Source organism: Eubalaena glacialis, chromosome 16, assembly GCF_028564815.1.
Source record: "Eubalaena glacialis isolate mEubGla1 chromosome 16, mEubGla1.1.hap2.+ XY, whole genome shotgun sequence".
NCBI lineage: Eukaryota > Metazoa > Chordata > Mammalia > Artiodactyla > Balaenidae > Eubalaena > Eubalaena glacialis.
In genome coordinates, this window is record NC_083731.1 from 17,415,993 (window position 1) to 17,442,266 (window position 26,274).

General features: G+C 34.8%; 1 protein-coding gene across 2 annotated transcripts in view; it reads right to left on the minus strand.

Moving 5' to 3' along the window:
* Positions 1-26,274, minus strand: part of GPC5 (glypican 5) — a 1,093,847-nt gene that overhangs the window by 36,764 nt on the left and 1,030,809 nt on the right. The window contains exon 8 of one of the 2 annotated variants that reach the window (XM_061170940.1): positions 23,954-24,013. The exons of the other annotated variant lie outside the window; for it this stretch is intronic. Within the exon in view, the coding sequence (XP_061026923.1) occupies positions 23,976-24,013 (38 nt within the window). The 3' untranslated portion in view covers positions 23,954-23,975. Of the gene's footprint in view, positions 1-23,953; positions 24,014-26,274 lie in introns of those variants that run through there. 2 annotated transcript variants of the gene reach the window in all.

The following is a 26,274-nucleotide window of genomic DNA, read 5'->3' on the forward strand; positions in this document are numbered from 1 at the left end:
TTTTAGTGTTCTGGTGGAGGCAACTGCAGCAAGTTCTATTGAAAATAATGATACTGAGATAACAAGTTTATAAACTGAGCTGTTTTCTCTCTTGCACGTAAAATTTCATAAAAGAATAATAGCTTTCTTCACCTTCTTCTTCACCACCTTTTTTTTTTTTTTGTACCCACACCACTCTACCTAAGATCCCTGGCTTTTCCCCTTCTGCTGGGCCTCTAAAAGTGGTAGTTCCCTTAGTCTTCTTGGACTCTAACAAAACCGTAGAGTGAGTGGCTTAAACAACAAACATTTATTGCTCACAATTCTGGAGGCTAAGAAGTCGAGATCAGGGGGGCCAAGCTGGTCGAGTTCTCCTAAGAGGCCTCTTCCTAGTTTCCTTGAATAGCAGAGAGGGAAAAAAAGAGGCTTCTCTCTTCCTTTTCTTATAAAGACACTAATTTCAAAATGAGACGTAACTACCTCCCAAACGCCTCCACTTCAAATATCATTACACGAGGGCTTCAACATGTAAATTTAGCGGGGGAGGATATAAACATTCAATCTATACTACGTCCTGCTTTGGGATCCTTTTGTTTTTTCGGTCGATATTTTCTTTCAACAGAATTATATATATTCCAGAAATCTTTATATTTAAATGTTTACTCTGAATTTATAAGTCCAGCCCTGGCCATTAACTTAAACTCCAGAAGTATGTACCTAATTACCTTAAATTTAACATGATCTCTGGATTCTTTCCTGCCCTTGTTTCTTACCTGCACCTTTGCATCTCAGTCACAAATAGAGACGTGTACCTGTTTACTCAAGCCAAAATCTTAACAGCTATTCTTAATTCCTAGATTTCCATTACATCTCATATCCAACACTCTAAGATGTTTTGTCAACTCTAAATGCAAAACGCATTTTAAATCCTTCTGCTTCTCTACACCTACTGTATTACCTCCCTAGTTTAATATTAACTCTAGTTTCCTAACAAGCTCTATAGTTTCCTAATTGGTCTTCTTGCTTCTATTACTCTTTCCTTGGTATCCATCGCCACAAAACATCCAAAGGTAAGGCTAAAAAGCCAATTAGACTATTTGACTCCCTTCTTTAAAACCATCTTATGTCTTCCCAATTATATTTTAAGTAAAAGCAGCACTTCTTACCTTGGTCTACAAGGCCCTGTGTGATCTGGCTCCTGCTTACCAATCGGAATTTTCTCACGTTTCCCATTGTATACCTCTGTCACTCACACTGGGACTTATTTCTGTTTTTCAAATATATCAAATTGCAACCTTGTTTTGGGGTCTTCACACTAACTATGGAGCTAGTGAGTGCCCAAAGCACTCTGACTCATGATCACACAGCACAATTTTCTTAGCATTCAATTCTCAGTTTAAATATTACTCCTTTCAACGGCATCTTCACTAACCACTCCAATCTAAAATTGACCTTTAAGTCAACATTTATCATGTCTTTTATCCTCCCTTTATCTTTGTATGGCCCCTAATTATTTATCATTTTCTTACATTATTTGCATGTTTATTTCTCCACATTTCTATAATCTCAGACTGCAGAACACTCATAATACATGCACTCACCCCCAAAAGAAAATTTGTTGACTAAAGGAACAAGTCAATGAATATTATATACCCGTTGGGGAACATAAAGTCAAGGGAGGTTTCCTGTGTTTTTATAGTAACATTTAAAGCAGGAGCTGCTTGAGATGTTTATATAATGGAGGGACCAGTGGAAAGCAAGTTGGAGATTCTGGAAAGGGCAATGATAATTGATAGAGCCTGGAGGTAGTAAAGAGACATTCAATGACTAGCACTGCAGTATGTATTTCTTCATAGGACTAGGAAAGAGGTAGATAAGGAAGAGTTTCAGTGTAGATGAGTATATTGTTGTCTATATTGTGATCAGAGCCATTTCCCAGAAGGAGAAGCTAGTGACAGAGGTAATCTCCTTTTGCTCTTCCCTTGCTCCTTATTTGGGAACAAGAAGTATGGCCTTAAAGAAGGATCAAGGAGAAGAGAGAACATCAAAGGACTATTTGCTCTGATGGAACTCTGCTCCTATCTTTTACAGTGGTCCCTTTGGAGATTTAATTAAATATGCTGGCTGCAATCTCTGTTTTGATTCCAACCCGATAGACATATTACAGACTCTCAGCTTTCTCCACTTATATTTCTGCTATATTTTCCTCTTTTCATATACTTATTACTCTCATCCAGAATACCTTTGATGCTTTTCAATTCTGATTATTATTCTTCTCAAACACAAACACTTTTTGATCTATTTACTTCTGATTCATTTGGTACTACGAGTTTCTTCCCTCTGTCAAACGGGATCTTCAAATGAAGCAACCCATATGCTTCCTTGACTCACTGAAAATGTAACGTTTTTCTTCGAATCTATTGTTTACAATTCAGAGTATTATGATAGAGTAACGTATTTCCACTGTGTAGTTTCCACTGGGAAAAAATAAACACTAGTAATAAAAGGAGAATTCGCCAATAATTAGCAAATGATAGGCCAAACAGAAGTCATCCACTGCGTGATGGTTGAAGAAAATAGACCAGCAGGCCGCCGAGACTGTGCTGAATTAATCAGAGTGATGCACCATCACATGGGATGACCTTTCAGTCCTAACTGCCTTAACAACAATTTGCATTTAAAGGTGGAACAAAATTAAAAGCATAAACTTGTTTCTCTTAGTTGACAAGTCCCACTAAACTTTTTTTATTTTTCAATACAGTTAGAAACCCAGCATGGATCATTATCTGCAATGAAGAAGGAACTTAAAAGGTTTTCAATGTTACTCATCCCTGTATTTGTTCTTACATTGAGAGAACCCCTGCCCCACATCTGCTTCTGGACCTTCTATTGGGCTCACGAAACTTCATATTTAAAAATGATATGCCCCAATATTGATGTCTATCTAGAAGCTGTGGCCAAATAATCCAAAGCAAATAGACTTTGCAACAATAACTGCTTTTGCTTTCAAATGAAAGAATAATCAAACTATAATAATCCATCTGCCACTTTCCTTCTCCTTGCTTTTCTGACAGGCTCTCAATGGAAGGACTTTAGAAGGAGTTGACCTCACTACAGACCTGGAAGAGGTAGACAGAAGTTTAATCTGACTTTAGAAAAATAAATGACAAACTTGTTATTCTTTTGATTCTGCGGGGAGGTATGAGATATATATAAATACATATACTCACATTTCATTGCTAAAATAGTGAACGTTTTATTGTTAGATCTGTTAAAAGCAAATTACTGGGATACTGCTTCATCTTGTGAAATTCTGAACAGGTTCTAGAATCATCTAAAGTTTTTTTTTTTTTCTATTGAAATTGCATTGTTTTTGCTTTATTAAACTAATTATAACTACTATTTATTAAGTAATTTAAAAGCTACTATGAATTAAGTAATAAAAAGCCATACATAGATCATCGTACTCAATTTCCCACAACTTGCCAGAAAGTTAAAATGCCATTATTGACATTTCATAGATGTGGAAACTAATGCTTGTAAAGGTGGGATAAGTGGCTCAAGTGAGAAGGGCAAGTTAGTCTTAGAAATTCAAATTAGTTTTGAATCCAATCTGACTCTAATATTTATTATTTTAATCAAAATACTATATTGATAGTGCTATTGTTAACTATCCTATGTTATCATTGAATATTTAAATTCTTCACGAGGTTGTGATGATTAAACAGTTTTTATGATACAATTGGCATGTGAGAGTCTCAGACCCCAAAATGGTACAATGCTACCATTTTGCTTAGATCTCCAAATTTTGTTTAAAAAGAGCTGTACTTCAACAAATGTGCACTTCCTTGTCGATATATTATGTGAAATATTTTACTGTAGTAATATCTTATATATACTTCAAAACTTAAAGTGTAGAAAATAATACTGAATAATAGAGACGAAATATATAACTTTAAAACCAAATTTCATTACATTTAACATATTACATTTTTGTAATGTTGAGAAAAAATATTCTTAATTACTTTTAAGTGTTTATTTTTAATTGAGCATAGTGATTTGGAAGTCTGGTTCTAGGTTTGGTTTATTTTGTTCATTAGTTTAATAACCATCATAACTGAAAGAGGTGCCTCACAAAAATATTAATTCAAGTGAAATGATTTAATTGTAGACTATACTGAATAAATATTGATATGATGATGCAAAAGATTTTGTTCAAATATGGCTGGTTGATTTTCATCTTCCTTGGTGTTTGTTTTTACAAACAGATCATTTAAAATTCACTGTAGTGTTTATTTGGAAGATCTAGAAATGTCTGATTCTCAAGTAGTTTAGAAAACTGCTTCCATGTATTTGAACCATGGAGATCTGATAATTTTTTGCATTGACAAAAGCACACTGATTTCAGTTACAAAATCAAATACTCGAATACTACAGATATTTTTCTAAATCCTTTCTACTTATTAGCAAGAGTTATCTACTAAACAGAGATTTTTGTCAAACACTGATCAAATGACACTTTTGCCATGAAGGGATAGATGAAGCATGCTTATGTTCTGAAACATTGTTAGGTAGCATACCCTGTGATTGGTATCACAGAAAATGTCGGCTGATTTGAAACATTTGTAATTTTTTTGAAGGTATTATCTTTAAGTTTATCAACCCTATAGGGTTCCTTGCCAGAAGGCAATGAGTGAATATTTGGGTACCACAAAAGATTTTCTTGAAAACTCTGAGTTATATTACAATCTATTGTTAAATTTATTTTGCATTTTGAGAAAGGTCTTGTTTTAATAAAATCAACTGCATTAATGACATCCTGTAATACTATATGAACTTCTGGTTTCAACTTCTTGTCACAATCATATGCCAATGAATGATGTGATGGATGAGATTCACTTTTGTACTGCGCCTCTCTAATTTTCATCAGTGATTACATTTGCATTGTTTTCCCATACAAAATTGTTTTTATGAAGGAAGTCATTTATTTTTTGAAAAACATATCTTCTCTGTTATGCTTCCTTTATTGGCTCAGGAAGAAAAGTGCATATATTATAACACTGAGAAATAGAACTTAGTTAATATCATAAGTCGAAATGTGTTAGAAACATCTGGTCCTTTACCAGCTTTACAGAACACCTCCCAGAATGAATAACTTGTCCTAATACTTCTTTCTTCAAATATTCAGCAGCATATTCTCTTTATCTTGCAACATTATTTGCTCACAAAGGAATTCACTTCAGCCATTTTTGCTCTAGCAGGAAGAGATTTATGCCCAGAAGATCCCACGTGCTTTAGCAGGTCTACAAACTTGCATTTCTTTGATTTCATTAAAAAAAAAAAAATTTGACAGTTAAAAACTACTTTTAAAAGTCTACTAAGACCCAACGACATAAGACTCAAGTGTATTTTATGCCAAAGTTACTTTCCACATCACAAACTAGGTAACCAGTGCTATGTGGGTTACTTGTCTTGTGTAGATATCAGTACAATTTTTCCCCAGAGTGCATAATTTTTTAAAATGTAATTAATTTGCCTTGTAGTAGAAAAATTTTAGCTTTGTCTTGGTCCTTAAAAAAGAAAGTGGTACCAGCAAGTATGCTACAGTAGTATGTTTGGCCCACATAATTAAATACCAGGCAAGGCTCACAGGGATCCTTCAGCTAAAAGATAGGTCTTGCTATGAAATTAATAGTTGTATACAAACACATAATATACAATTTTATAGTGATAGTACATTAGGAAGAGTACAATGCTTCTTTTATGCTTTAAGTACTTCTTGTCTGATTTTTATATTCATGAAAAAATTTTTGAACAGTTGTTAATTATTGGTATTTTAAGTTAAAATTTGTAATTGAAAAATTCCTGCTGATGACTTTTACGTTGCTAAAACCACTGAATTATAGTCTCCTAGGGTTGCAACATGGTGTTGCATGATTTTCTCAACACTATACCCCACAAAACAACAATTGTCTTACTGCCTACAACTATCATCCATAAGCCAGAATTTCAATTTTTTGTGGCTAACAAAATATTTGCTTTAGATTTGGTTTATGGCATATAAAACAGTTATTGATTAACTCTTATCAGCTTTATTTTTAATAAATTACTAAATTTTATCTGCTTTAGATTTATGTTCATGCACAAGAGTATTCAAAAGAGTCTAGTGCTTGAAAAAAAGAAATCTTAATAATAAGCCATATTGTATTGTTGGTTGCAGGTGCATAGGTGAAGCAAAAATGCTACCTTCCCAAGCATCTATTTCAGTCCGAAACTTCATGTCACATTTTTACTGAGCTTCATGTTTTGTACTGGATTAAGAACAAAAATCTTGGAATGAGACGGGAAGAAACTACAGTTGGATCTATCCATCTCTAATCTTCTAAGTATCATTAATACCTGGAATATTTCCTTGGACTCTCAAAAATCCTTGCTCCCCATTTTCCAAATTTAGTTGTATTTTTGCCTGTCAACCATTAGATTATGAATTCTTTTGAGAGTAAGGATTATACATTCATTTATTTATTGCCAGTACTAAGTCTAGTAGCATCTGACACAAAAGAAACACTTGACAAATGTTTTGGTATTTAGTGAATTAACATAAATTCCTGTCATCTTTCTATAAAGACATTATCTCTTCTTTTACCTGACCACCTTTTTCCAGGTTATTTTGTACCTTTATCCTCCAAATTCTTCAGTTTTCTCTAACCCTTACCATTTCTGCTTACTGATTTTCAGCATACACATTCCCTTTCTCCTGTCATTTCTGTGGATTCTGCCAGTTATGATGAGTGAGGGAGTCATGATCATCACTGGGATGGTTGGAGTATTTGGTTACTATGGCCTTACTTTTTGGTTTGTTGTGCCAGAGAAGAGTCATGTATTTCTACAGTATACCTCTTGGATTCTTTGTTGGAGAAGAATGAATGGGTTGTACAGTCTGACTTAGTAGGTAATTCTGTTCTAATTTCATTCAAAGTAGTCCTGAACTGAAGACATCTTCACACAGCTTTAGCCATTCTTACCCCCAAAGCTTCTGACTCGTTTCTCCTGGAGGCTATGTAGCCCTGGATAATGTGCAGGCTCTAGATTGACAGCTGGAGACCCATATCCCTTCATGTCACTACTAACTTTGTGATCCAGGGCATGTTCCTTGCCTTCTGTGCCTCCACTTACTCATCTGTGAAATGGGGAGAATACAGTACCCATGCCATATATTTACTGAGGCTGAGATGAGGTATAAAGCACATAGAACAATACACTGTAACAAGGTAAGCATGAAATAAATGGTAGCTCTGTTTTTTTTTTTTTTTTTTTTTTTTCTTTGTATCACATTCTCTCAAGATTGCTTATCTGGGTTTGAACATGGAACCCAAGATAAGGTTTCCTGATCTAAGTTTCTCCAAAATCTTTCTGATAAATATTCACTGCTCTCTTTAATAGGACACCAAGCAATTTTGCTGCTGGCATCTCCAAAGCCTGTCTCCTGCTTCACAATCTTCAGATCTAGAAATTTAACCTCTGACACAATAACAGAAAAGAGCATATTTGAGAGAACCATTGTTAGAATAGTGTGTGTTTTACATCGGAGGAGACATTGACCGGTGACAGATTAATTACACCCCAGGAGGAATAATGAGAAGAGGTATGCGTCTTGCTAATGCTCCCTTTCTTTTTGCTGATCATCTTATTATCAGTAAATTACTGCCAATACACAGTTAATCTATGTTCAAAGTACACTTCTTTTAATAAACTCTTACTGAAATTCTCCTAGCCTGAATTAACAAAGAATAAAAAGAAATGTCTTGTATACCTTAATAAAATAAGAAAAACTAGAAAGAAGTGTCTTTGATTTTTAACTAGAGCACTGAAAAATATAGGTATAGATGTTTGTTCATTTCAATATAACAGCAGTCCATGTAAATTAATTCACAATAAATACTTCCAATTTTGATTATTTCACTTTTTTGCCAAAACTTTGGCTATAAAAGAGTTACTCATTCTCCCGCATTTCACTGTCAATTTTTCCTAAAGGGTTGTTTCCAGAAAGTTTGGAAATGAAAGGAGCCCTATTCCTGTTGATTGGTACCTGTAGGAAAGCAAGCCCTGTGGATTTCCTCTCTCATAGACGAACATTCAAATTCAAGGGTAGAAATCATACTCTCCCTGTCCCTCTGAACCTAAAATGGTCTTCTTCCCGGTGACCCTTTCAAGACACAGCACTGTGACCCTACTGCTTAGTTGTGCCTCCCAACATCTGTGTGGAAGACAGCCGCCCAGATGCAGCAATGTGGCCCTCAGCCAGGAACTCGGTCACAGTCATTCCACCCCATGCTGGCCTTGTTCAATTTATGAACAAAACCAAAGACCTGACGACTGTAATAATAGGAATGAGGGCTGTACTACCAGTAAGCAGAAGGGAAATGAACCTTTCAGAGCCAGAAGCTATAAAGCCAATTGGCTCAACTCCACAGAAAACAGATTCTAAGTGTGTTAATTGAGCATAAATCAATGTGAATGCAGTAATGATCCATGTGAATTTTAGATGGCGGACTATATCATTCATTGCCAAGGCATGAAGAGGAGCCACTCCCCTTCTCTTCTAAATGATTATTGAAAATACAGAAAAGCTCACTGGATATTGGCTTAGGGGAAATGGAAAAAGCAGAAGCAGCGGGGGGGGGGGGGGGAGAGTAACTCATCAACATCTGGAATACTAAAATCCAGAAGACAACTTTCTCCAAAACCCTTCCTTATTTGCTTAATATAGCATTTGTAGCACAGTTATTTCTCAGAGCTATTTCTTTCTGTCTTAATTACAAGATGTATCTTATCTATTGAAATTTTCACAGGTAACAATCTTTGAAAACTTATCTATTATTGGATTTTTCATTTAAAAATGCATTTGAAGTAGCTAGACTTTCTGTAGTTTCTCCCACTTGTCATTAATGTATTTAAGGTGACTTGGAAATAGGAAAAGACATACATTTTTCACAAAACAAAATGAAACAGGGAAAAAAAGTCCCACCTAGAACCCAATGATTAAGCTATTGCGAGGACAGAATCTGGAAGATATTTCAATGAAATATAAGGTGAATGGGTTGGATTGAGCAAAATTGTCAATAGCTCATTAATACCTGCTTTGTTACTGAAAGTAGGACAAGCCTGCTGGTCTCAAAGAAGGTCAGGAGCTACTTTTTCCTTTCTTACCGATGGATTCTAGCCCAGACACCCAAGGTACAAACCAACCAGAAATGCAGTCCTCCCCTGAAATTTACAACAGTAATGTTGCACTTTGAGACTCTCAGCTGCCCAATTCTTTGTCACCGTATGACTAGCAGAACCTGGTGAGAGGTAAAATGACCACAGGGAAAGCACTGCAGGAGATTATGGAGTTAGGAAGGGGTGGGGAATCACACAGGCTGTGAATTGCAGTTCTCCCTTACTCCACTGGTGGCAAATGTCAAAGGAGTAATCAGAGATAGGAGACAAACTCAGGCAACAAAATGACTTTTTAGAGAATTTACATTTCTTTAGGTTAAAAGGAAAGTAAAAGAAAGAAAGAAGCATGGGGTTTATGGGGGAAAAAAAAAAAAACATGGGAGAACTATGAAAGGAAATACAATTTCCAAAAAATATTCACAGAAATTATATAGCCTGGGACAAGGTGGTATTACAAGCAATAGAAAACATCTTAAAATGTTTACATTTTTTGTAGAATGTATGGCAGACTTATCTGAAATAAATACAAAAATTGATTAATAAAAAAGACTCCTAGATAAATAACACAGTAATTAAAAGTGGAATTGTTAAGAGATATTTATGGAAAAATACAAAAATGGAAAAAGACAGCATAATTAAAATCTAAATTTGTGCCAGTAGGAAAGAGTGGGTCTTACAGTAAATCCAATTGGTGCTACGAAGGGCAAATTTCAGATATTCTCCCAGACTGCAAACCACCAACAGTAAAAAGAGACAGAGAACAGAGCTATAGGAGATGAAAGATAGAAAATTGACTCTAAAAATAGCAGACTCAAAAAAAAATTAAAAAATTAAAAAATAAAAATAGCAGACTCATCTGAGAAAATGCCAGAATAATTAAAATAGAAAAAAATAAGAATATAATTGAAATCTCTGTTCAATTAAAAAAGCCAAACTAAGCACATCAACCAAACCCTAAGCTTTCAGATGAAGCCCTAGTCCTATGATATCCCTTCCATAAGATATCAATCTATAAATGTCCATCGACAGAGGAATGGATAAAGAAGATGTGGTACGTATATACAATGGAATATTACCTAGCTATAAAGAAGAATGAAATAATGCCATTTGCAGCAACATGGATGGACCTAGAGATTATCATACTAAATGAAGTAAGTCAGACAGAGAAAGACAAATGTCATATGATATCACTTATATGTGGAATCTAAAAAAATGGTACCAATGAACCTATTTACAAAGCAGAAATAGAGTCACAGATGTAGAAAACAAACTTACGGTTACCAAGGGGGAAAGGGGAGGGGATAAATTGGGAGAATGGGATTGACATATATACACTACTATATATAAAATAGATAACTAATAAGGACCTCCTGTATAGCACAGGGAACTCTACTCAATACTCTGTAATGACCTATATAGGCATAGAATCTAAAAAAGAGTGGATATATGTATATGTATAACTGATTCACTTTGCTGTACAGCAGAAACACAAAATTGTAAATCAACTATACTCCAATAAAAATTAATTTAAAAAAATGTCATTTCATGGAGAGTCCACCCTAAAAAAAAAGATATCAATCCAGAACTTACTGATGGTTTTAATGAAAGTCATAAAATTAAATTAAAATGATGAGAACAATTTATCTCATCGTACAGAAAAGCTCACACACTTATAGTGCGAACTTCTCCCCCAGCTCTCTCCATTCCCTAGAGGAATGAACTGGGGCTCCAACAGAATGAACACCTTAAAACTAATGCTGAGGGCTTCCCTGGTGGCGCAGTGGTTGAGAATCTGCCTGCCAATGCAGGGGACACGGGTTCGAGCCCTGGTCTGGGAAGATCCCACACGAGCCCTGGTCTGGGAAGATCCCACATGCTGCGGAGCAACTAGGCCCGTGAGCCACAATTACTGAGCCTGCGCGTCTGGAGCCTGTGCTCCGCAACAAGAGACGCCGCGATAGTGAGAGGCCCGTGCACTCTCAGAGGCAGCTGTCTGAAGCTGTTTGTTTGTACCTGGCCCCGCCTTTCTACTCCTCTCCACATGCTCTTCACACTAGGTGCTCTTTAAGGGCATTTGTTTAATCTTAGAAAAAATACTTAGATTTTTTTTTCAGCATAAAGCTACTGCCCCCACAACTTACCCATTGCCATCCCAGTTTATCAGTTCTTCAGTTCTACCAATAATGTTATCTGCTCAAAGTCCCAATACAGATCAGCTGATCTGACACTCAATTCTAGGCAACAGAGTGACAGGATAGTATAAAAGGGATGTTCCCAAGAAAGCATTTTAAGACAAAATTTGCCTCTACCACATTCCCAACCACTCCCTTTAGCTCACACCTTTTATTCTAACCCATTGGCTTCTTAGCAGAGGCTGTAAAGATTCTTAAATAAATAAAAATAAAATGGCCAAAAAGCACACGAAACTATGCTCAAACATCGCTAATTATTAGAGAAATGCAAATCAAAACGACAATGAGGTATCACCTCACAGCGGTCAGAGTGGCCATCATCAAAAAAATCTACAAACAATAAATGCTGGAGAGGGTGTGGAAAAAAGGGAACCCTCCTACACTGTTGGTGGGAATGTAAATTGGTACAGCCACTATGGAGAACAGTATGGAGGTTCCTTAAAAAACTAAAATAGAGCTTACCATATGATCCAGCAATCCCACTCCTGGGCATACATCCAGAGAAAACCATAATTTGAAAATATACATGCACCCCAATTTTCACTGCAGCACTATTTACAATAGCCAGGACATGGAAGCAACATAAATGTCCATCAACAGATGAATGGATGAAGAAGATGTGGTACATATATACAATGGAATATTACTCAGTCATAAAAAAGAACAAAATCACACCATTTGCAGCTATGTGGATGGACCTAGAGATTGTCATACTGAGTGAAGTAAGTGAGACAGAGAAAGACAAATAACATATGATATTGCTTATATGTGGAATCTAAAAAAATGGCACAAATGAACTTATTTACCAAACAGAAATAGAGTCACAGATGTAGGAATAAAAACTTATGGTTACTAATGGGGAAGGGGAGAGGGATAACGTGGGAGATTGGGATTGACATATACACACTACTAAATACAAAATAGATAACTAATAAGGACCTACTGTATAGCACAGGGAACGTAACTCAATACTCTGTAATGACCTATTTAGGAATAGAATCTAAAAAAGAGTGGATATATGTATATGTATAACTGATTCACTTTGCTGTACAGCAGAAACTAACACAACATTGTAAATCAACTATACTCCAATAAAAATTAATTTAAAAAACTAAAAAATAAATAAATATTTGTAAATATTTTAAAACACATCAATAAAAACCACCACAACAGGATAAAACAGGGAAAAGGAAAGAAAGTTAGGTTCACCTAAAAACCATTTTTAAAGTAAAGGCAATGAGTACAAAGGCAATTAGTACAGAAAATGATGCTGTCGATTATATTTAAAAAATTGTATTGGTTTCTTTTTTTAATAACTGTTGCATTAAAATGGTATCCCCTATTTATATCATTTATAACACATTATAGATATATTATTCCCTACTTATATGTATAATACACTTATATTATTTATACCCAAAATAACATGCTTCAAAATCACTTATATATTCTTTTATGTTAAGCATTCCATGTTCAGAGTATGTTTAGAGTACACACTGCAGATGATCATTGGACAACATGGAGGTTAGGGATGCTGACCCTCCAAGCAGTTGAAAATTCATCTATAATTTAGAGTCAGCGTTCTATATCCACAGTTCCTCTATATCTGCAGTTACTCATCCAAGGATTCAACCAACTGCAGATCATGTAGTATTTACTATTGAAAACAATCAATGAATAAGTGGACCCTGGCAGTTCAAATTCCCATTGTTCAAGGGTCAACTTTATATTAATTAGCAAAATGTGACTGCTATTTCAAGTGTAGTAATTTAGGACTCTTGTCTCTACTAAACATTGATTTCATTTGCTATCAGACTGGGGAAACATATCTATTCCTAGAGTCATTTCTCAGAGTCTCCTGTGCTAAAAACACATTTCATTTACAGTATTTTTTTTTTTTTTAATACAAACTGAAGGTTTGTGGCAACCCTATGTGGAGCAAGTCTATTGGCATCCTATTTCCCATCAACATTTGCTCACTTCATGTCTCTTTGTTACATTTCGGTAGTTCTCGCAACATTTTTAACTTTTTATTACTATTATATTTGTTATGGTGATCTGTGCTCAGTGATCTTCAAAGTTACTATTTTAATTGTTTTGGTGCCACAAACTGTGCCCATATAAGTCAGCAAACTTAATCAATAAATGTTGTGTGTGTTCTGACTGCTCCACCAACCAACTATTCCCCCATATCTCTCCCTCTCTCTGGGTCTCCCTATTCCCTGAGACACAATATTGAAGTTAGGCCAATTCAATAAGTTGAATTGTTAAGTTAGACTTAACCCAACAATGGCCTCTAAGTCTTCAAGTGAAAGGAATGGTCTCACCTCTCTCACTTTAATCAAAAGCTAGAAATGATTAAGCTTAGTGAGGAAGGCATGTAGAAAGCTGAGACTAGTTAGCCATGTTGTGAAAGCAAAGGAAAAGTTCTTGAAGGAAATTAAAAGTGCTATTCCAGTGAACACATGAATAATAAGAAAGCAAAACAGCCTATTGCTGATTTGGAGGAAGTTTCAGTGTTCTAGATAGAAAATCAAACTAGCCACAACATCACCTTAAGCCAAAGCCTAATCCAGACCAAGGTTCTAACTCTTTTCAATTCTTTGAAGGCTGATAGAGGTGAGGAAGCTGTAGAAGAAAATTTTAAAGCTAGCAGAGGTTGTATCACGAGATTTAAGGAAAGCAGCAAGTGCTGATGTAGAAGCTGCATCAACTTATTTGGAAGACCCAGCTAAAATATTTAATGAAGATGGCTACACTAAACAACAGATTTTCAATGCAGATAAAACAGCCTTACATTAGAAGGAGATGCCATCTACGACTTTCATAGCTAGAGAGAAGTCAATGCTTGACCTCAAAGTGTCAAAGGGCAGGCATGACTGTCTTGTTAGGGGTTAATGCAGCTGGAAACTTGAAGTTGAAGCCAATACTCACTTATCATTCTTAAAGTCGTAGGGCCCTTCAGGGTTACACTAAATCTACTCTGCCTGTTCTGCAACATTGGAACAACTAAGCCTGAATGACAGCACTCCTTGTATATAACATGATTTACTGAATATTTTAAGCTCACTGTTGAGACCTATTGCTTAGAAAAAAGATTCCTTTCATAATGTTAATACTTATTAACAATGAACCTGGTCACCTATGAGCTCTGATGGAGATATACAATGAGATTAATATTGTTTTCATGCCTGCTAAGACGAATCTGTTCTGTAGTCCATGGATCAAGGAGCCATTTCAACTTTCAAGACTTATTATTAAATGAATACATTTCATACAGCTATAGCTGCCATATATAATGATTCCTCTGGTGGATCATGGGCAAAGTCAACTGAAAACCTTTTGGAAAGTATTCACAATTCTTGACGTCATTAACATTTGTTATGCATGGGAAGAGGTCAAAATATCAACATTAACAGGAGTTTGCAAGAAGTTGATTCCAACCCTCATGAATGACTTTGAGGGATTCAAAACCTCAGGGGAGGAAGTAATTACAGATGTAGTGGAAACAGCAAAACGACTAGAATTAGAAGTGGCACTTGAAGATGTGACTGAATTTCTGCATTCTCATGAAAAGATTTTCACAGATGAGGAGTTGCTTCTTATGGATGAGCAAAGAAAGTGGTTTCTTGAGGTGGAATCTACTTTTGGTGAAGATGCTGTGAAGACTGTTGAAATGACAGCAAAGGAATTAAAATATGACATAAACTTAGTTGATAAAGCTGCAGCAGGGTTTGAGAGGATTGACTACAATTTTGAAAGAAGTCCTACTGTGGGTAAAATGCTATCCAACAGCATTGCGTGCTACAGAGAAATCATTTCTGAAGGGAAGAACCAATAGATGCAGCCAACCCCATTGCTGTGTTATGTCAAGAAATTACCACCGCTACCCCAAGCTTCAGCAACCACCACCCTGTCACCAACACCGAGGCAAGACCCTCCACCAGCCAAAAGAACTTGCTGAAGGCTCAGCTGATGGTCAGCATTTTTTAGTAAAAAAGTGATTTTGAATTAAGCTATGTACATTTTTTTGGACATAATACTATTGCACACTTAATGGACTATAGTATAAACATCACTTTTATATGCACTGGGAAACCAAAAAATTCCCATGACTTGCTTAAATTTTAGATTCATAATGCCAATTCCAGCTTCTCTATTTACTGTGTGTCCTTGGGCAAGTTACTTAATCTTTCTGTCTATGTGTTTCCTCATATGAGAAAGGATATTACCCACTTCACCTGTTCATTATGAAGATTTAATTATATAAACTCTGTGAAACTCTTAACACAGTACCTGATACATAATAAGTTTTGGCTTTCCTTGTATCAATAGCTATAAGTGTGCTTGTCCATGACACTTATCATTGTACCCAATTTGAGGACAAGGAATAAGACTTTTTTTTTTTTAATCTTCATTACCTACCATGATGTTCTTAATATAGTTGGGTGATTAATAAACTATTGTTCATTTATTGTGCCAAGTCAGAAACAGTACTTTCTTTTCAGCAATAGATCCATTCAACATACATGAAATGGTTTCATAGATTTAAAATACATGAACAACTATTTCAGATAGAAAAATTAAAATCTTAAGGTAAACCATTAAAGGTAGGAGGTTTTCTTTCTCTCAATTACTGAAAATTTTCACTTGCACATGGTATATTTTATTTCTGTGAACCCACAAAGCTATTTCCACTCAATTCTAAATAAGAGTACCTCAACATTTTTGTTCATTCAAAATAATGTACCAGTTATAACATTTTCAATTCTCAATGGCATAACTTGCAAATAACTTTGCTTTGCTTTCAGAAATTCTGCTAACATCATAGCAGAGATGCTACAAGTAGAGTGGGTGTGAGTTAATTCAGTATTGTCTAAACTGGTTATGAAAACAATCGTGCAGTCTTTTGTGAGAAGGGATTTCATCTATGCTGCCAGCTTTTGTAAATAACAGTTTCAAATACTTCACATACTGCAGAACGAAAACAACACGTTTTATAGAGGATATTTTATAGAGAGTTTATATTGAAAGAACTGAAGCCAAGAAACGAATTCATTCATGCATGCATGCATTTCTCCATTTATCAATCAAAATTTCCTGAATGTCTATAAGTATTGCTGGCAGCATTGAAAAAGTAAAACATAAATGAATTGGTAAGAGAAAATTTCCTCATGGTGCTGCTTAGTTTGGTAGGTAGACAAAATTAAAATATAATGAAGTAATAAGATAGAGGCAAATTCAACGAACTGTGAAGACAGTGGTGAATGGGGTGATGGAGGAGGTAGTCGGTCTATCGTGTGAGGAACAGAGAATAATCAGGGCAGATATGATAAAGGAAGAGCTTTTAAAAGACAAGGTAGAAATTATTAGGGTAAATAATGGGGGAAAGCATGAAGACATGAAAATTCAGGTGGATTTAGGGAACTGTGTATATTTGGGGCTGCCAGGGAAGTGAGGAGAAACCAAGCTGCAGACATGACCAGAGACAAATAAAAATAAAACTTCAATACATGACCAGTAGGTATGTAGATAATTCAAGGACTCAAAGGGGATTCTCCTGATTTCAGAAATTTTAATCAAGCCTGACACAGGTTACAGTAATAAAGTGAAGAAATGTACTCTTCTGAACCTAACAGTATTATATAAACCAAAGGTAGAAGATGCCAAAGGAATCACTCAGAAGCCTTGACACAAAGAAGTGATTCCAAAGTTCCCATCAAGAATGTTGTATACCTGAAGGACAGCAAAAGAGAGAGAGAGGGAGGGAGGGAAAGTGAGGAGAAGGAAGAAGAGAAGGAAAAGAAGAAGAAAACAGAGGCTGGAACTGCATTCTCTGATATTTACCCAGAACCACCAAATAAGAGTTGCAGGTGGTAGGTTAATTGAGAGTCACAATTAAACTATATTTTGGTCACCCTCAATAATTTATTTGGGGCAAAGAATGCCTCAGTTTGGGTTTACTTTTCTTGAAAAAGATCTAGAGTTTTCTTTGTATTATCCTGTCATGAACAACTTTTTTTTTTTAATGTACTTCATGTAGTCTTTTTTTTTTTTCTAAACTGGCCTTAGAATTTATCTTATTTCTAATCAAAATTTTATCTTGAAACTTTAATTTTGGAAATAAAAATAGTGATATATTGTTTCTTAAAGCTTTTTAATTTTTTTCCCATGAATTTTTAGAAAATGTATGTGTGTGTGTGTATGTGTGTCTACAATGATTTTACTTTTCATCATCAGAGACAACCTTCACTTTGCACTTTCACATAGCTTTTCTTCTAAGCATTTTGCCACTACACACTATGTCTGGTATTTAAAATAAAATTTAAATTTTTATATTAACGTACAACTGTGCTTTGTTTGTGGCATACAGTTCTATGAATTTTCTCTTATGCATATACTCATGCAACCACCAACCAAGTAAAGGATACAGAACAGTTACATTACCCAACCCAACCCAAACCTCTCATTTTATCCCTTTGTAGTCCCACCATAATCCATCCTTACACGCTGTCAATCACTGACATTTTCCGTAACTAAAGCTTTATCTTTTTAGACAGTATTATATACATAGAACCATAGAGATTATAACTTTTTGATACTGGGTTTATTCACTCAGCATAAGGCCTTTAAGATTCATTCAAGAATTTGTGTATACAAAAATAAGTTCCTTCTAATTGCTTAGTAGGCTTCTAAAATATGGATGTACCATAGTTTGCTTATCCATTCAACCACTGAAGAATATTCAGGTTGTGACTAGATTTGACAATTATGAATAAAGCTGCTACAAACATTTATGTATAAGTTCTTGTGTGAATGTAAGTTTTTTTTATTTTTCGGGGTAACTACCAAGGAGTGAGATTGCTGGATCACATGGTAAGTTAATGTTAAACATAAAAAGGAAAAAAAAAAAAAAACTACCAAAATTATCTTCAAGAGTGGCTGTACCATTCCACCCCTCAAACAATGTGTGAGAACTACTGTTGTTCCTTATACTCACCACCACTTAGTATTATTAGTAGTTTTTAAAGCTTATTCATTCTAATGGGTATGTAGCAGTATTTCATGGTTTTAATTTATATTTTCCTAATGGCTTTGATTTTGAATATCTTTTCATATGTTTATTTGACTTCCAAAAGTCTTCTTTGGTGAAACATCTATACAAATCATTTGCCTTTTAATTTGATTTTTACTGTTGTATTTTGAGATTTCTTTATGTATTCTGGATACAAATCCTTTATCAGATATATGGTTTGATAATACTTTTGCTCTTTCTATGGTCTATCTTTTCATTCTCTTAAGTGTCTTTAACAGAGCAAATGTTTTTAATATTGATAAAGTCATATACCTTTTTTTTCTTTTCTTTTACAGACTTGCTTTAGGTGTGAGATCTAAGAAGTTTCGATTTCTTTCCATGTTTTCTTCTAAAAGGTTATAGCTCTGTGTTTTACATGTAGATCTATAATCACCTTTGAGCTAAGTTTTAAAGTGCATAGTTTAGCTCTTTGTTTTTTTTTCTTTGAATGTGGATACCCAAATGTACCAAAACCATTTGTCAAAAAGCCTATCCTTTCTTCACTGAATTGGCCTTGTATCTTTGTCAAAAAATTGACTATATTTGGGTGGGTCTACTCCTGGACTATCTTCTCTGTTCCATTGATCTATGTGTCCATCCCTTTGATACTACTATACTGTCCTGATTATTGTAGCTTTATAGTAGTTTTTGAAAGTTTCTTACTTTGTTCTTCTTCAAAATTGTTTTGGTTATTCATTGACTTTTGTGTATCCTACATACATTTTGGAATCAACCTATCTATATAAGCAAAAAATCCTATTGAGACTTTGATTGGATTTGCATTAAATCTATAGATAATTGTGTTGAACTGACATCATTACTATGTTGAGTCTTTAAATCCACAAACATACTGTGTCTTCATTTATGTCTTCCTTGATTTCTTTTTTTAAAAATTTTTATTAGGGTATAGTTGATTTACAATGTTGTGTTAGTTTCAGGTGTACAGCAAAGTGAATTTGTTACACATATATCCACTCTTTTTTTAGACTCTTTTCCCATATAGGCCATTACAGAGTATTGAGTAGAGTTCCCTGTGCTATACAGTAGGTCCTTATTAGTTATCTATTTTATACATAGTAGTGTGTTACTTTGATTTCTTTTGACACTTTCATATTTCCCAGCATTCAGTTATTGTATCTTTTATATTTATAATTAAACATTTCATTTTTTGGATCAATTGCATAGCTTCCAATTGTTCATTTTTACTATATAGAAATGTAATTCATTTTGTGTGTTGAATTTGTATCCTACAACCTTGGTAAAAAATCTCATTAATTACAGGATTATTTTTGGAGGTTCCTTAGAGCTTTCTATATAGAAGATGTCATATACATAAGTAAAAATAAGTCTTATTTAAATGTTCCTTAGAATGTTCCAGAAGCAACGTGGGCCAGGATGATTTCATTTTTGGAAAAAAATTATAAATTCAAGAGTTCTTTGACTATCCAGGCTACTTAATTTATTTTGGGTATGTGTGGATTTTGGTTTTGAGAAATTAACATATTTCATGCAGTTTGTCAAAACTCTGTATGTGGAGTTTTTTAAGGTATTGTCATACTGTCATTCTAATATTTCTGGAATCTGTAGGGATATCCTATCTTCTTTGATCTTGATAGTTTGTGTCTTCTATCTTTGCCAGTCTTACTAAAGGTTTATTATTTTTTGACCTTTCTAAACAACAGCTTTTTTATACATATTTTCTTTATTGTTTTTCTATTTTCATTTTTTAAGGAAATTCTGCTCCTAAATCTTTTATTCTCTTACTTCTGCTTGCTATGGAGTTATTTTCCTCTTCCATCAAATTCCTTAAGATGGAAGCTTAGATTTTTTATGAAAGCCCTTTTTTCCTTTTCTAGTTTAATCATTTATTGCTATAAGTTTCTTTCTAAGAACTGTTTCAGCTGCATCACACACATTTGGATATGCTGAATTTTCATTTTCACTTATTTCAAAGTATATCTTAATTTCCCTTGAGACCTCTTCCTTGACTGCTGGATTATTAAAAAGTGTCTATTAAATTTCTAAATACTTGGAGAGTTTATTATTTTTCTATTATTGATTTTAATTCAATTCCATTATGATCACAAAGTATACTATGCATGATTTCAATTCTTTAATATTTGAAGTTTGTTTTATGACCCAAGATATGGGCTATTTTGGTGAATGTTCCATGTGAATATGGAAGGAATGTGTATATTGCAGTAGCTAGGTGAAGGGTTCTATAAATATCAATTAGAATCAATTGGTTGATGATGTAGTTTAGTTCTTCTATATCCTTGTTCATTTTTGGTTTATTTTTTCAACTGCTGTTTTATCAATTAGTGAGAAAGGAGAGCTGAAGTCTCTAAATTGTGGATTTGTCTGTCTTTGCAGTTGTGTTAGTGTTTGTTTACAGTTTGTTAGTGTTTGTTTTGAAGCTCTGTTAGCTTCAAAATACATATTTGATGTTATTTTATTTTCTTATATAATGCCCCACTTTATCTCTGGTCATTTTCCTTGCTCTGAAGTCTACTGTGTCTAAATAATATAGCCACTCCAGCTGCCTTTTGATTTGTGTGTGCATGTATGTTTTTTTCCCTTTCCTTTACATATAATCTACCTATATCATTATATTTGAATTGGATTTCTTATAGACAGTGTATATACCTTTTATATTTTTTAATCCATCCTGATAACCTTTGTATTTAATTGGTGTGCTTAGACCTTATGCATTTAATGTACTTACAGGTATATTTGGATTTCAGTCTACCATTTTATTATTCATTTTCTAATTATTCCCTCTGCGTTTCATCCTTTGTTTTATTCTTCCTGCCTTTAGGTTATTTGAACATCTTTTTAATTCTATTTAAATGTATCTATTGTGCTTTTGGCTATTTCTCACTGTAAAGTGTGTGGGGTGGCAGTTGCTATAGAGATTACAGTACAAATACTTAACTTTTCTCAGTCTACTTAGGTTTAAAATTTTAGAACTTCAATTAGACTGTAGAAAGCTTATGACTATGAAGGGTTTTTTTACCCTCCTCCCTTTATGATATCTTAAATAATTCATACATTGAGAATCACATCAGATGTCATAATTTTTGCTTTCAATAGTCAAACATATTTTAAGGAATCAGCAATCTGTTCTATTTATCCAAATACTTGCCATTTCTGTTGCTCTTCCTTCATTTCTGATGTTCCAAGTTTCCTTCTGGTATCATTTCTTTAACAGTTCTTTTAAAGCAATTCTGATGGCATATAGCGCTCTATTAATTTTCCTTTAACTAAGAATGCCTTTATTTTGTGTATAACATTATATATTCCTGGAGATAGCTATTGCTTGACTTAGAATTCCAGGGAGAAAGTTCTTTTATTTCAGTACTTTAAAAATATTTTCTACTTTCCCTGATCTTCATAGTTTCTGATAAGAAATCTATAGACATTCAAACAATTGTTTTTCTCTGGATGCTTTCAAGATTTTTCTTCTCTTTAGTTTTCAGCTCTTTGATTATACGTGTCTAAACATAAATTTGAGTTTATCTTTTTTTGGGTTTTCTGAGCTTCTTGAATCTGTAGCTTTATATCTTTCTTACATTTGGGAAGCTCAAATATTTTCTTCTGCTCTGCATGGTTTTGTCTCTCCTTCTGGGATAATAATGACACAAATGGTAGATGTTAAGGTTTATTCCAAAATCCGTTAACATCTGTCCATTTTCTTTCAATCTTTGTTCTGTTGTTTATCTTGCATATTTTCTTTTTATCTGTGCTTGAGTTTACTCTTTCTTCTGTCATTTCTATTCTGCTATGGAGTCCATCCAGTGATTTTTTTCCCCCAGTGCTAAATGATCTATTTATTTCTCCTTTATAAATTTTAGTTATTTGCTGAGATTGTCTATCTTCCCATACCTTTCTTGAATATTCACCTTTGTCAGAATATTTTTATAGTAACTCTCTAACCTGTGTCTAGTAATTCTAGATATTGTGTCATGTCAATGTCAGCATCTTTTGACTGGATGTTCACATATGAGTTGATATTTTCCCTGTTACCTATATGCTGGGTAATTTTCAATTTTATCCTGGACATTTTGAATATTAAGTTGTGAGAATCTAGGTCATATATACAGCTTATGGAATATCTTTTAATTTCTGGAGCTAGAAGTCAACTCATTCAGAGTCACGTCACAAGATTGACCAGCCTTCTGTGACTTGTGAATTGAGTGCCAATTCCATTTTCAAGCTCTTTGCAATGCTGTTCAAATGTCTTACATGTGCACCACTCAGTTATGTGTCTGGAAATGAGGCTGTTGTCTTTAATTAAATTCCATTCTCAGTGTCTTCGGTGTGTAGTTTAGCAGCCGATCTACTCATCTGAAGGTGATCCCAGGGGTTCATTTAAAAAAATGAGTTAGCTTTCCTAAGCTGCTCTCTCTCTCTCTCTCTGTGATCTCCCCAGTACTTTCCAATTCTCTCATGGTCTTTTTTTTTTTTTTTTTTTTTTTGGTTTTACTAGCCAGAAAGCTTGGGATTTGTTTATTCCATTCTGGAGCTCTTTTTGTGAGTTGCACGCATGTCTAGGGCATGTGGTGGGAGGAGCAATGGGAGTGGCCTCACCCTCTTGAAGCTACAGCTACTTCAATCAAGAGTCGAAGGTGTCCCTCCAGAGTTTAGGTGACTGCAGGCCTTTGCTGCTGTGGCCGCTGCTACCAACAAACCATTTTCTTCCTCCTGAATTCTAAACTAGAGAGCTTCCCTGGGGTTCCCTACATCCTTGCTGATACCCACTTCCATGTTTCAGTCTGTCCTGAGTCTAGGTCAGAGGATACTGGAGGAAAAAAGAAAAGGTAAACTCACCACCAGTTCAGTGATAACTTTGAATTGTGGTCTTCTACTCCCATCTACCTGCCACTATTTTCCTTTCTGAGTCCTCAAAGTGCTGCTCCATGAACACTGTTCAGGTTTTACAGCATATTCTGTCTTATCCAAAACTAGGAATCCTGGATTGATGATTTTGAATTCATGGTAAAAATAGAGTCAAAGCCATGATTCTATTTCTAGTGAAGACAAATGCAGCCAGCATAATTGGGTAACAAGAAGATTCACATGATCAGACGAGAATATTTTCCTGCTGAGTGGGTTAACCAGGGTATCAATGTACATGTATGACATTATATAAACATGGTATAATTTTTTTTTTTTAATTTATTTATTTTTATTTATTTTATGGCTGTATTGGGTCTTCGTTTCTGTGCGAGGGCTTTCTCCAGTTGTGGCAAGCGGGGGCCACTCCTCATCGCGGTGCGCGGGCCTCTCACTATCGCGGCCTCTCTTGTTGCGGAGCACAGGCTCCAGACGTGCAGGCTCAGCAATTGTGGCTCACGGGCCCAGTTGCTCCGCGGCATGTGGGATCTTCCCAGACCAGGGCTCGAACCCGTGTCCCCTGCATTGGCAGGCAGACTCCCAACCACTGCACCACCAGGGAAGCCCAAACATGGTATAATTTTTTCTTCCTTTAATATTGGTTCCGGTATTTATATACTCTTGTAGCTGGTTATGATGTGACTCCTATCTGTGAGAGTTACAAAATAAATTAATGAATTTTTTGGATTGATTCATTAAAAAAATATATAGTCCTCTTCATGTTTCTCAATCTCTTCCTGTGCTACTATCTTGACTAGATATTTCGAGAGCTGTCAATACTATTTATGAAAATATTTCCAATATTACCTTGCCAATTGATTCTATTTATCCAGCCCTAAAGAATTATTTGTTCATTGAACAGGCAAAAAAAAGAACAACAGATTGATTTTTCACAGTAATTTTCATGTTTCTTTTCTGAGATCATTCCTCAGTACAAACTGTTTTGCTCAAACAGCTCAAATGTGCTGTTGCCAGTAACATTTGGGAGAAGCTTTATCCTGTTAGAGAGATTTCTATTAAGCTGCCCACTGCCAACTCAGTTTTGTTGTTCTTTGAACCCTGAAGCCACCTAATGTGACAACTTTTGAACACTGTTACTTTCCCTTATGAAAGGAATGTTCCTTGGTGTATATCTCATCTGTATGTGTCCTATCCTTATATCCAAATTTTTCCTTTTTACATTAAGAACATTCCAGAATCGTCTCTATTTTGTCTCCTGCACCCAAACATAGTGTTGCATTTTGTAGGATGGAATTGGGAGACAAGTTCCCTGGTGAATCCTTTCAGCATTCTATCTATCAGGCAATCTTTTATTGTCACATTTATGGGAAGAGAAAAGGTTAACACCTAGCCTCAGGGAAGCCTGAAAATGTGGGACTTGTTTTTTTGTTCCTCCCTTTGCAATATTAAGTCAAGGAATTATTAGGAATTTACCTATTCTAGATGAGAGAGAGAGAAAGAGAGAGAGAGAGGGAAAGAGAATGAATGAGCATATCTGATCAAGAACCAAGGACTATGTACCAGGCCAAACTCCCACATTTCATTGTTGAAACTGGTTATGGAGTAATGAGTAATCTGTATAGATGAGAAAATACACTAATGGGTCTGACTGGTTAGGTATGAAAGGTGAAAGAGCATCAGCTTGGCTACATATTCAACCACCTTTTAATGCATGTTATGCGTCAGAATGAATGGGATATCATGACTGAGTCGAGAGAGTCATGACCTCTATTCTGTTGGTAAGTATGCTATATGTTTCCTGTCCTGCATTTTCTCTTAAACTTAGTAAACTTGGTGCTGGCTAAAGCCTACTGAGGTCTCAGTTTGACTGCCAAACTAAACTCAAGATCATTGCTGTTAGTAACAGAGTGGCTATTGAAGCAGTTTCCTTGTGTTTTCAAAGTTAAGTTTTCCTCATTTTGCATTTAAAAAAGAATTTTTATGGAAGTATTCAGGACAAGAGGATGAGTTATTTATTCTCTAGTTCCTGATTTGCTTGTGCATTATGTTTGATTATGAGAAAACCCTATTGAGTAACACACATTACATATTTGTCAATACTTCCTTGTTTTGTTCTCCTCAGTTTGGAAAAACTGAGCAAGTTATTATCAAAATAACTTTTGCTTGAAATTTTGTAGCTATGGAAATTGATGTGTTGTGAGTCTGATTTCAAAATTATCTTGCCAATGTTTTTGTATCTCAGTAATATTTTCCAGTAGTACTTAAAATTCTGGCTAAAAAATTTAAATAACATAAAATAAAAATATTTTACATTTGTTATGTTTAAGTTATTCTCCTATAATTCTTTGCTATTATAAATTGTTGGTCTTGATCTCATGATACTAGGCATGATCTTAATTTTTTCCAACATGAGTAATCAATAATTAAACTTGAATGTAAAAAGAGCTATACAATTTAGAGAGAAACTTGCAGCACTACTGCCTGCAATGTGGAGGATTAGGAATTCAGATATATCCTCCATTCACAGAAAATACTCAGATTCAGGAAAACCACAACATAATACATGGTAATTCACTGCAGAGTTCAACAGAAAATACATGAAGTCTCAGGGGATAGAGAAAATTAAGATAAAGCTAAAGCTTAAAATTTTTTTCTTAAAACAAACTTTGGTGCCAGTTTAACTCTAAAGGTCAAGCTAGTACTAGGAATTTCAGAATATTTGTGATGAACAGACACTAAGGGAAATGGGAGACCAGGGCTTATACTGGTACAAAATAGATGCTGACCTACAGATTCATGAATAAGACCAGCACACTTCTAAGTGTTATAGTTTAAGTGAAGATATAAATAGGGGAAGAAACTGTCTAGAAAAGGATTCAATGAAGACAACTCTTAGTTCTGTTCCTTCTCTCTGTGGCACAAAATACTCTTCTTAAAATGTGTAACCAT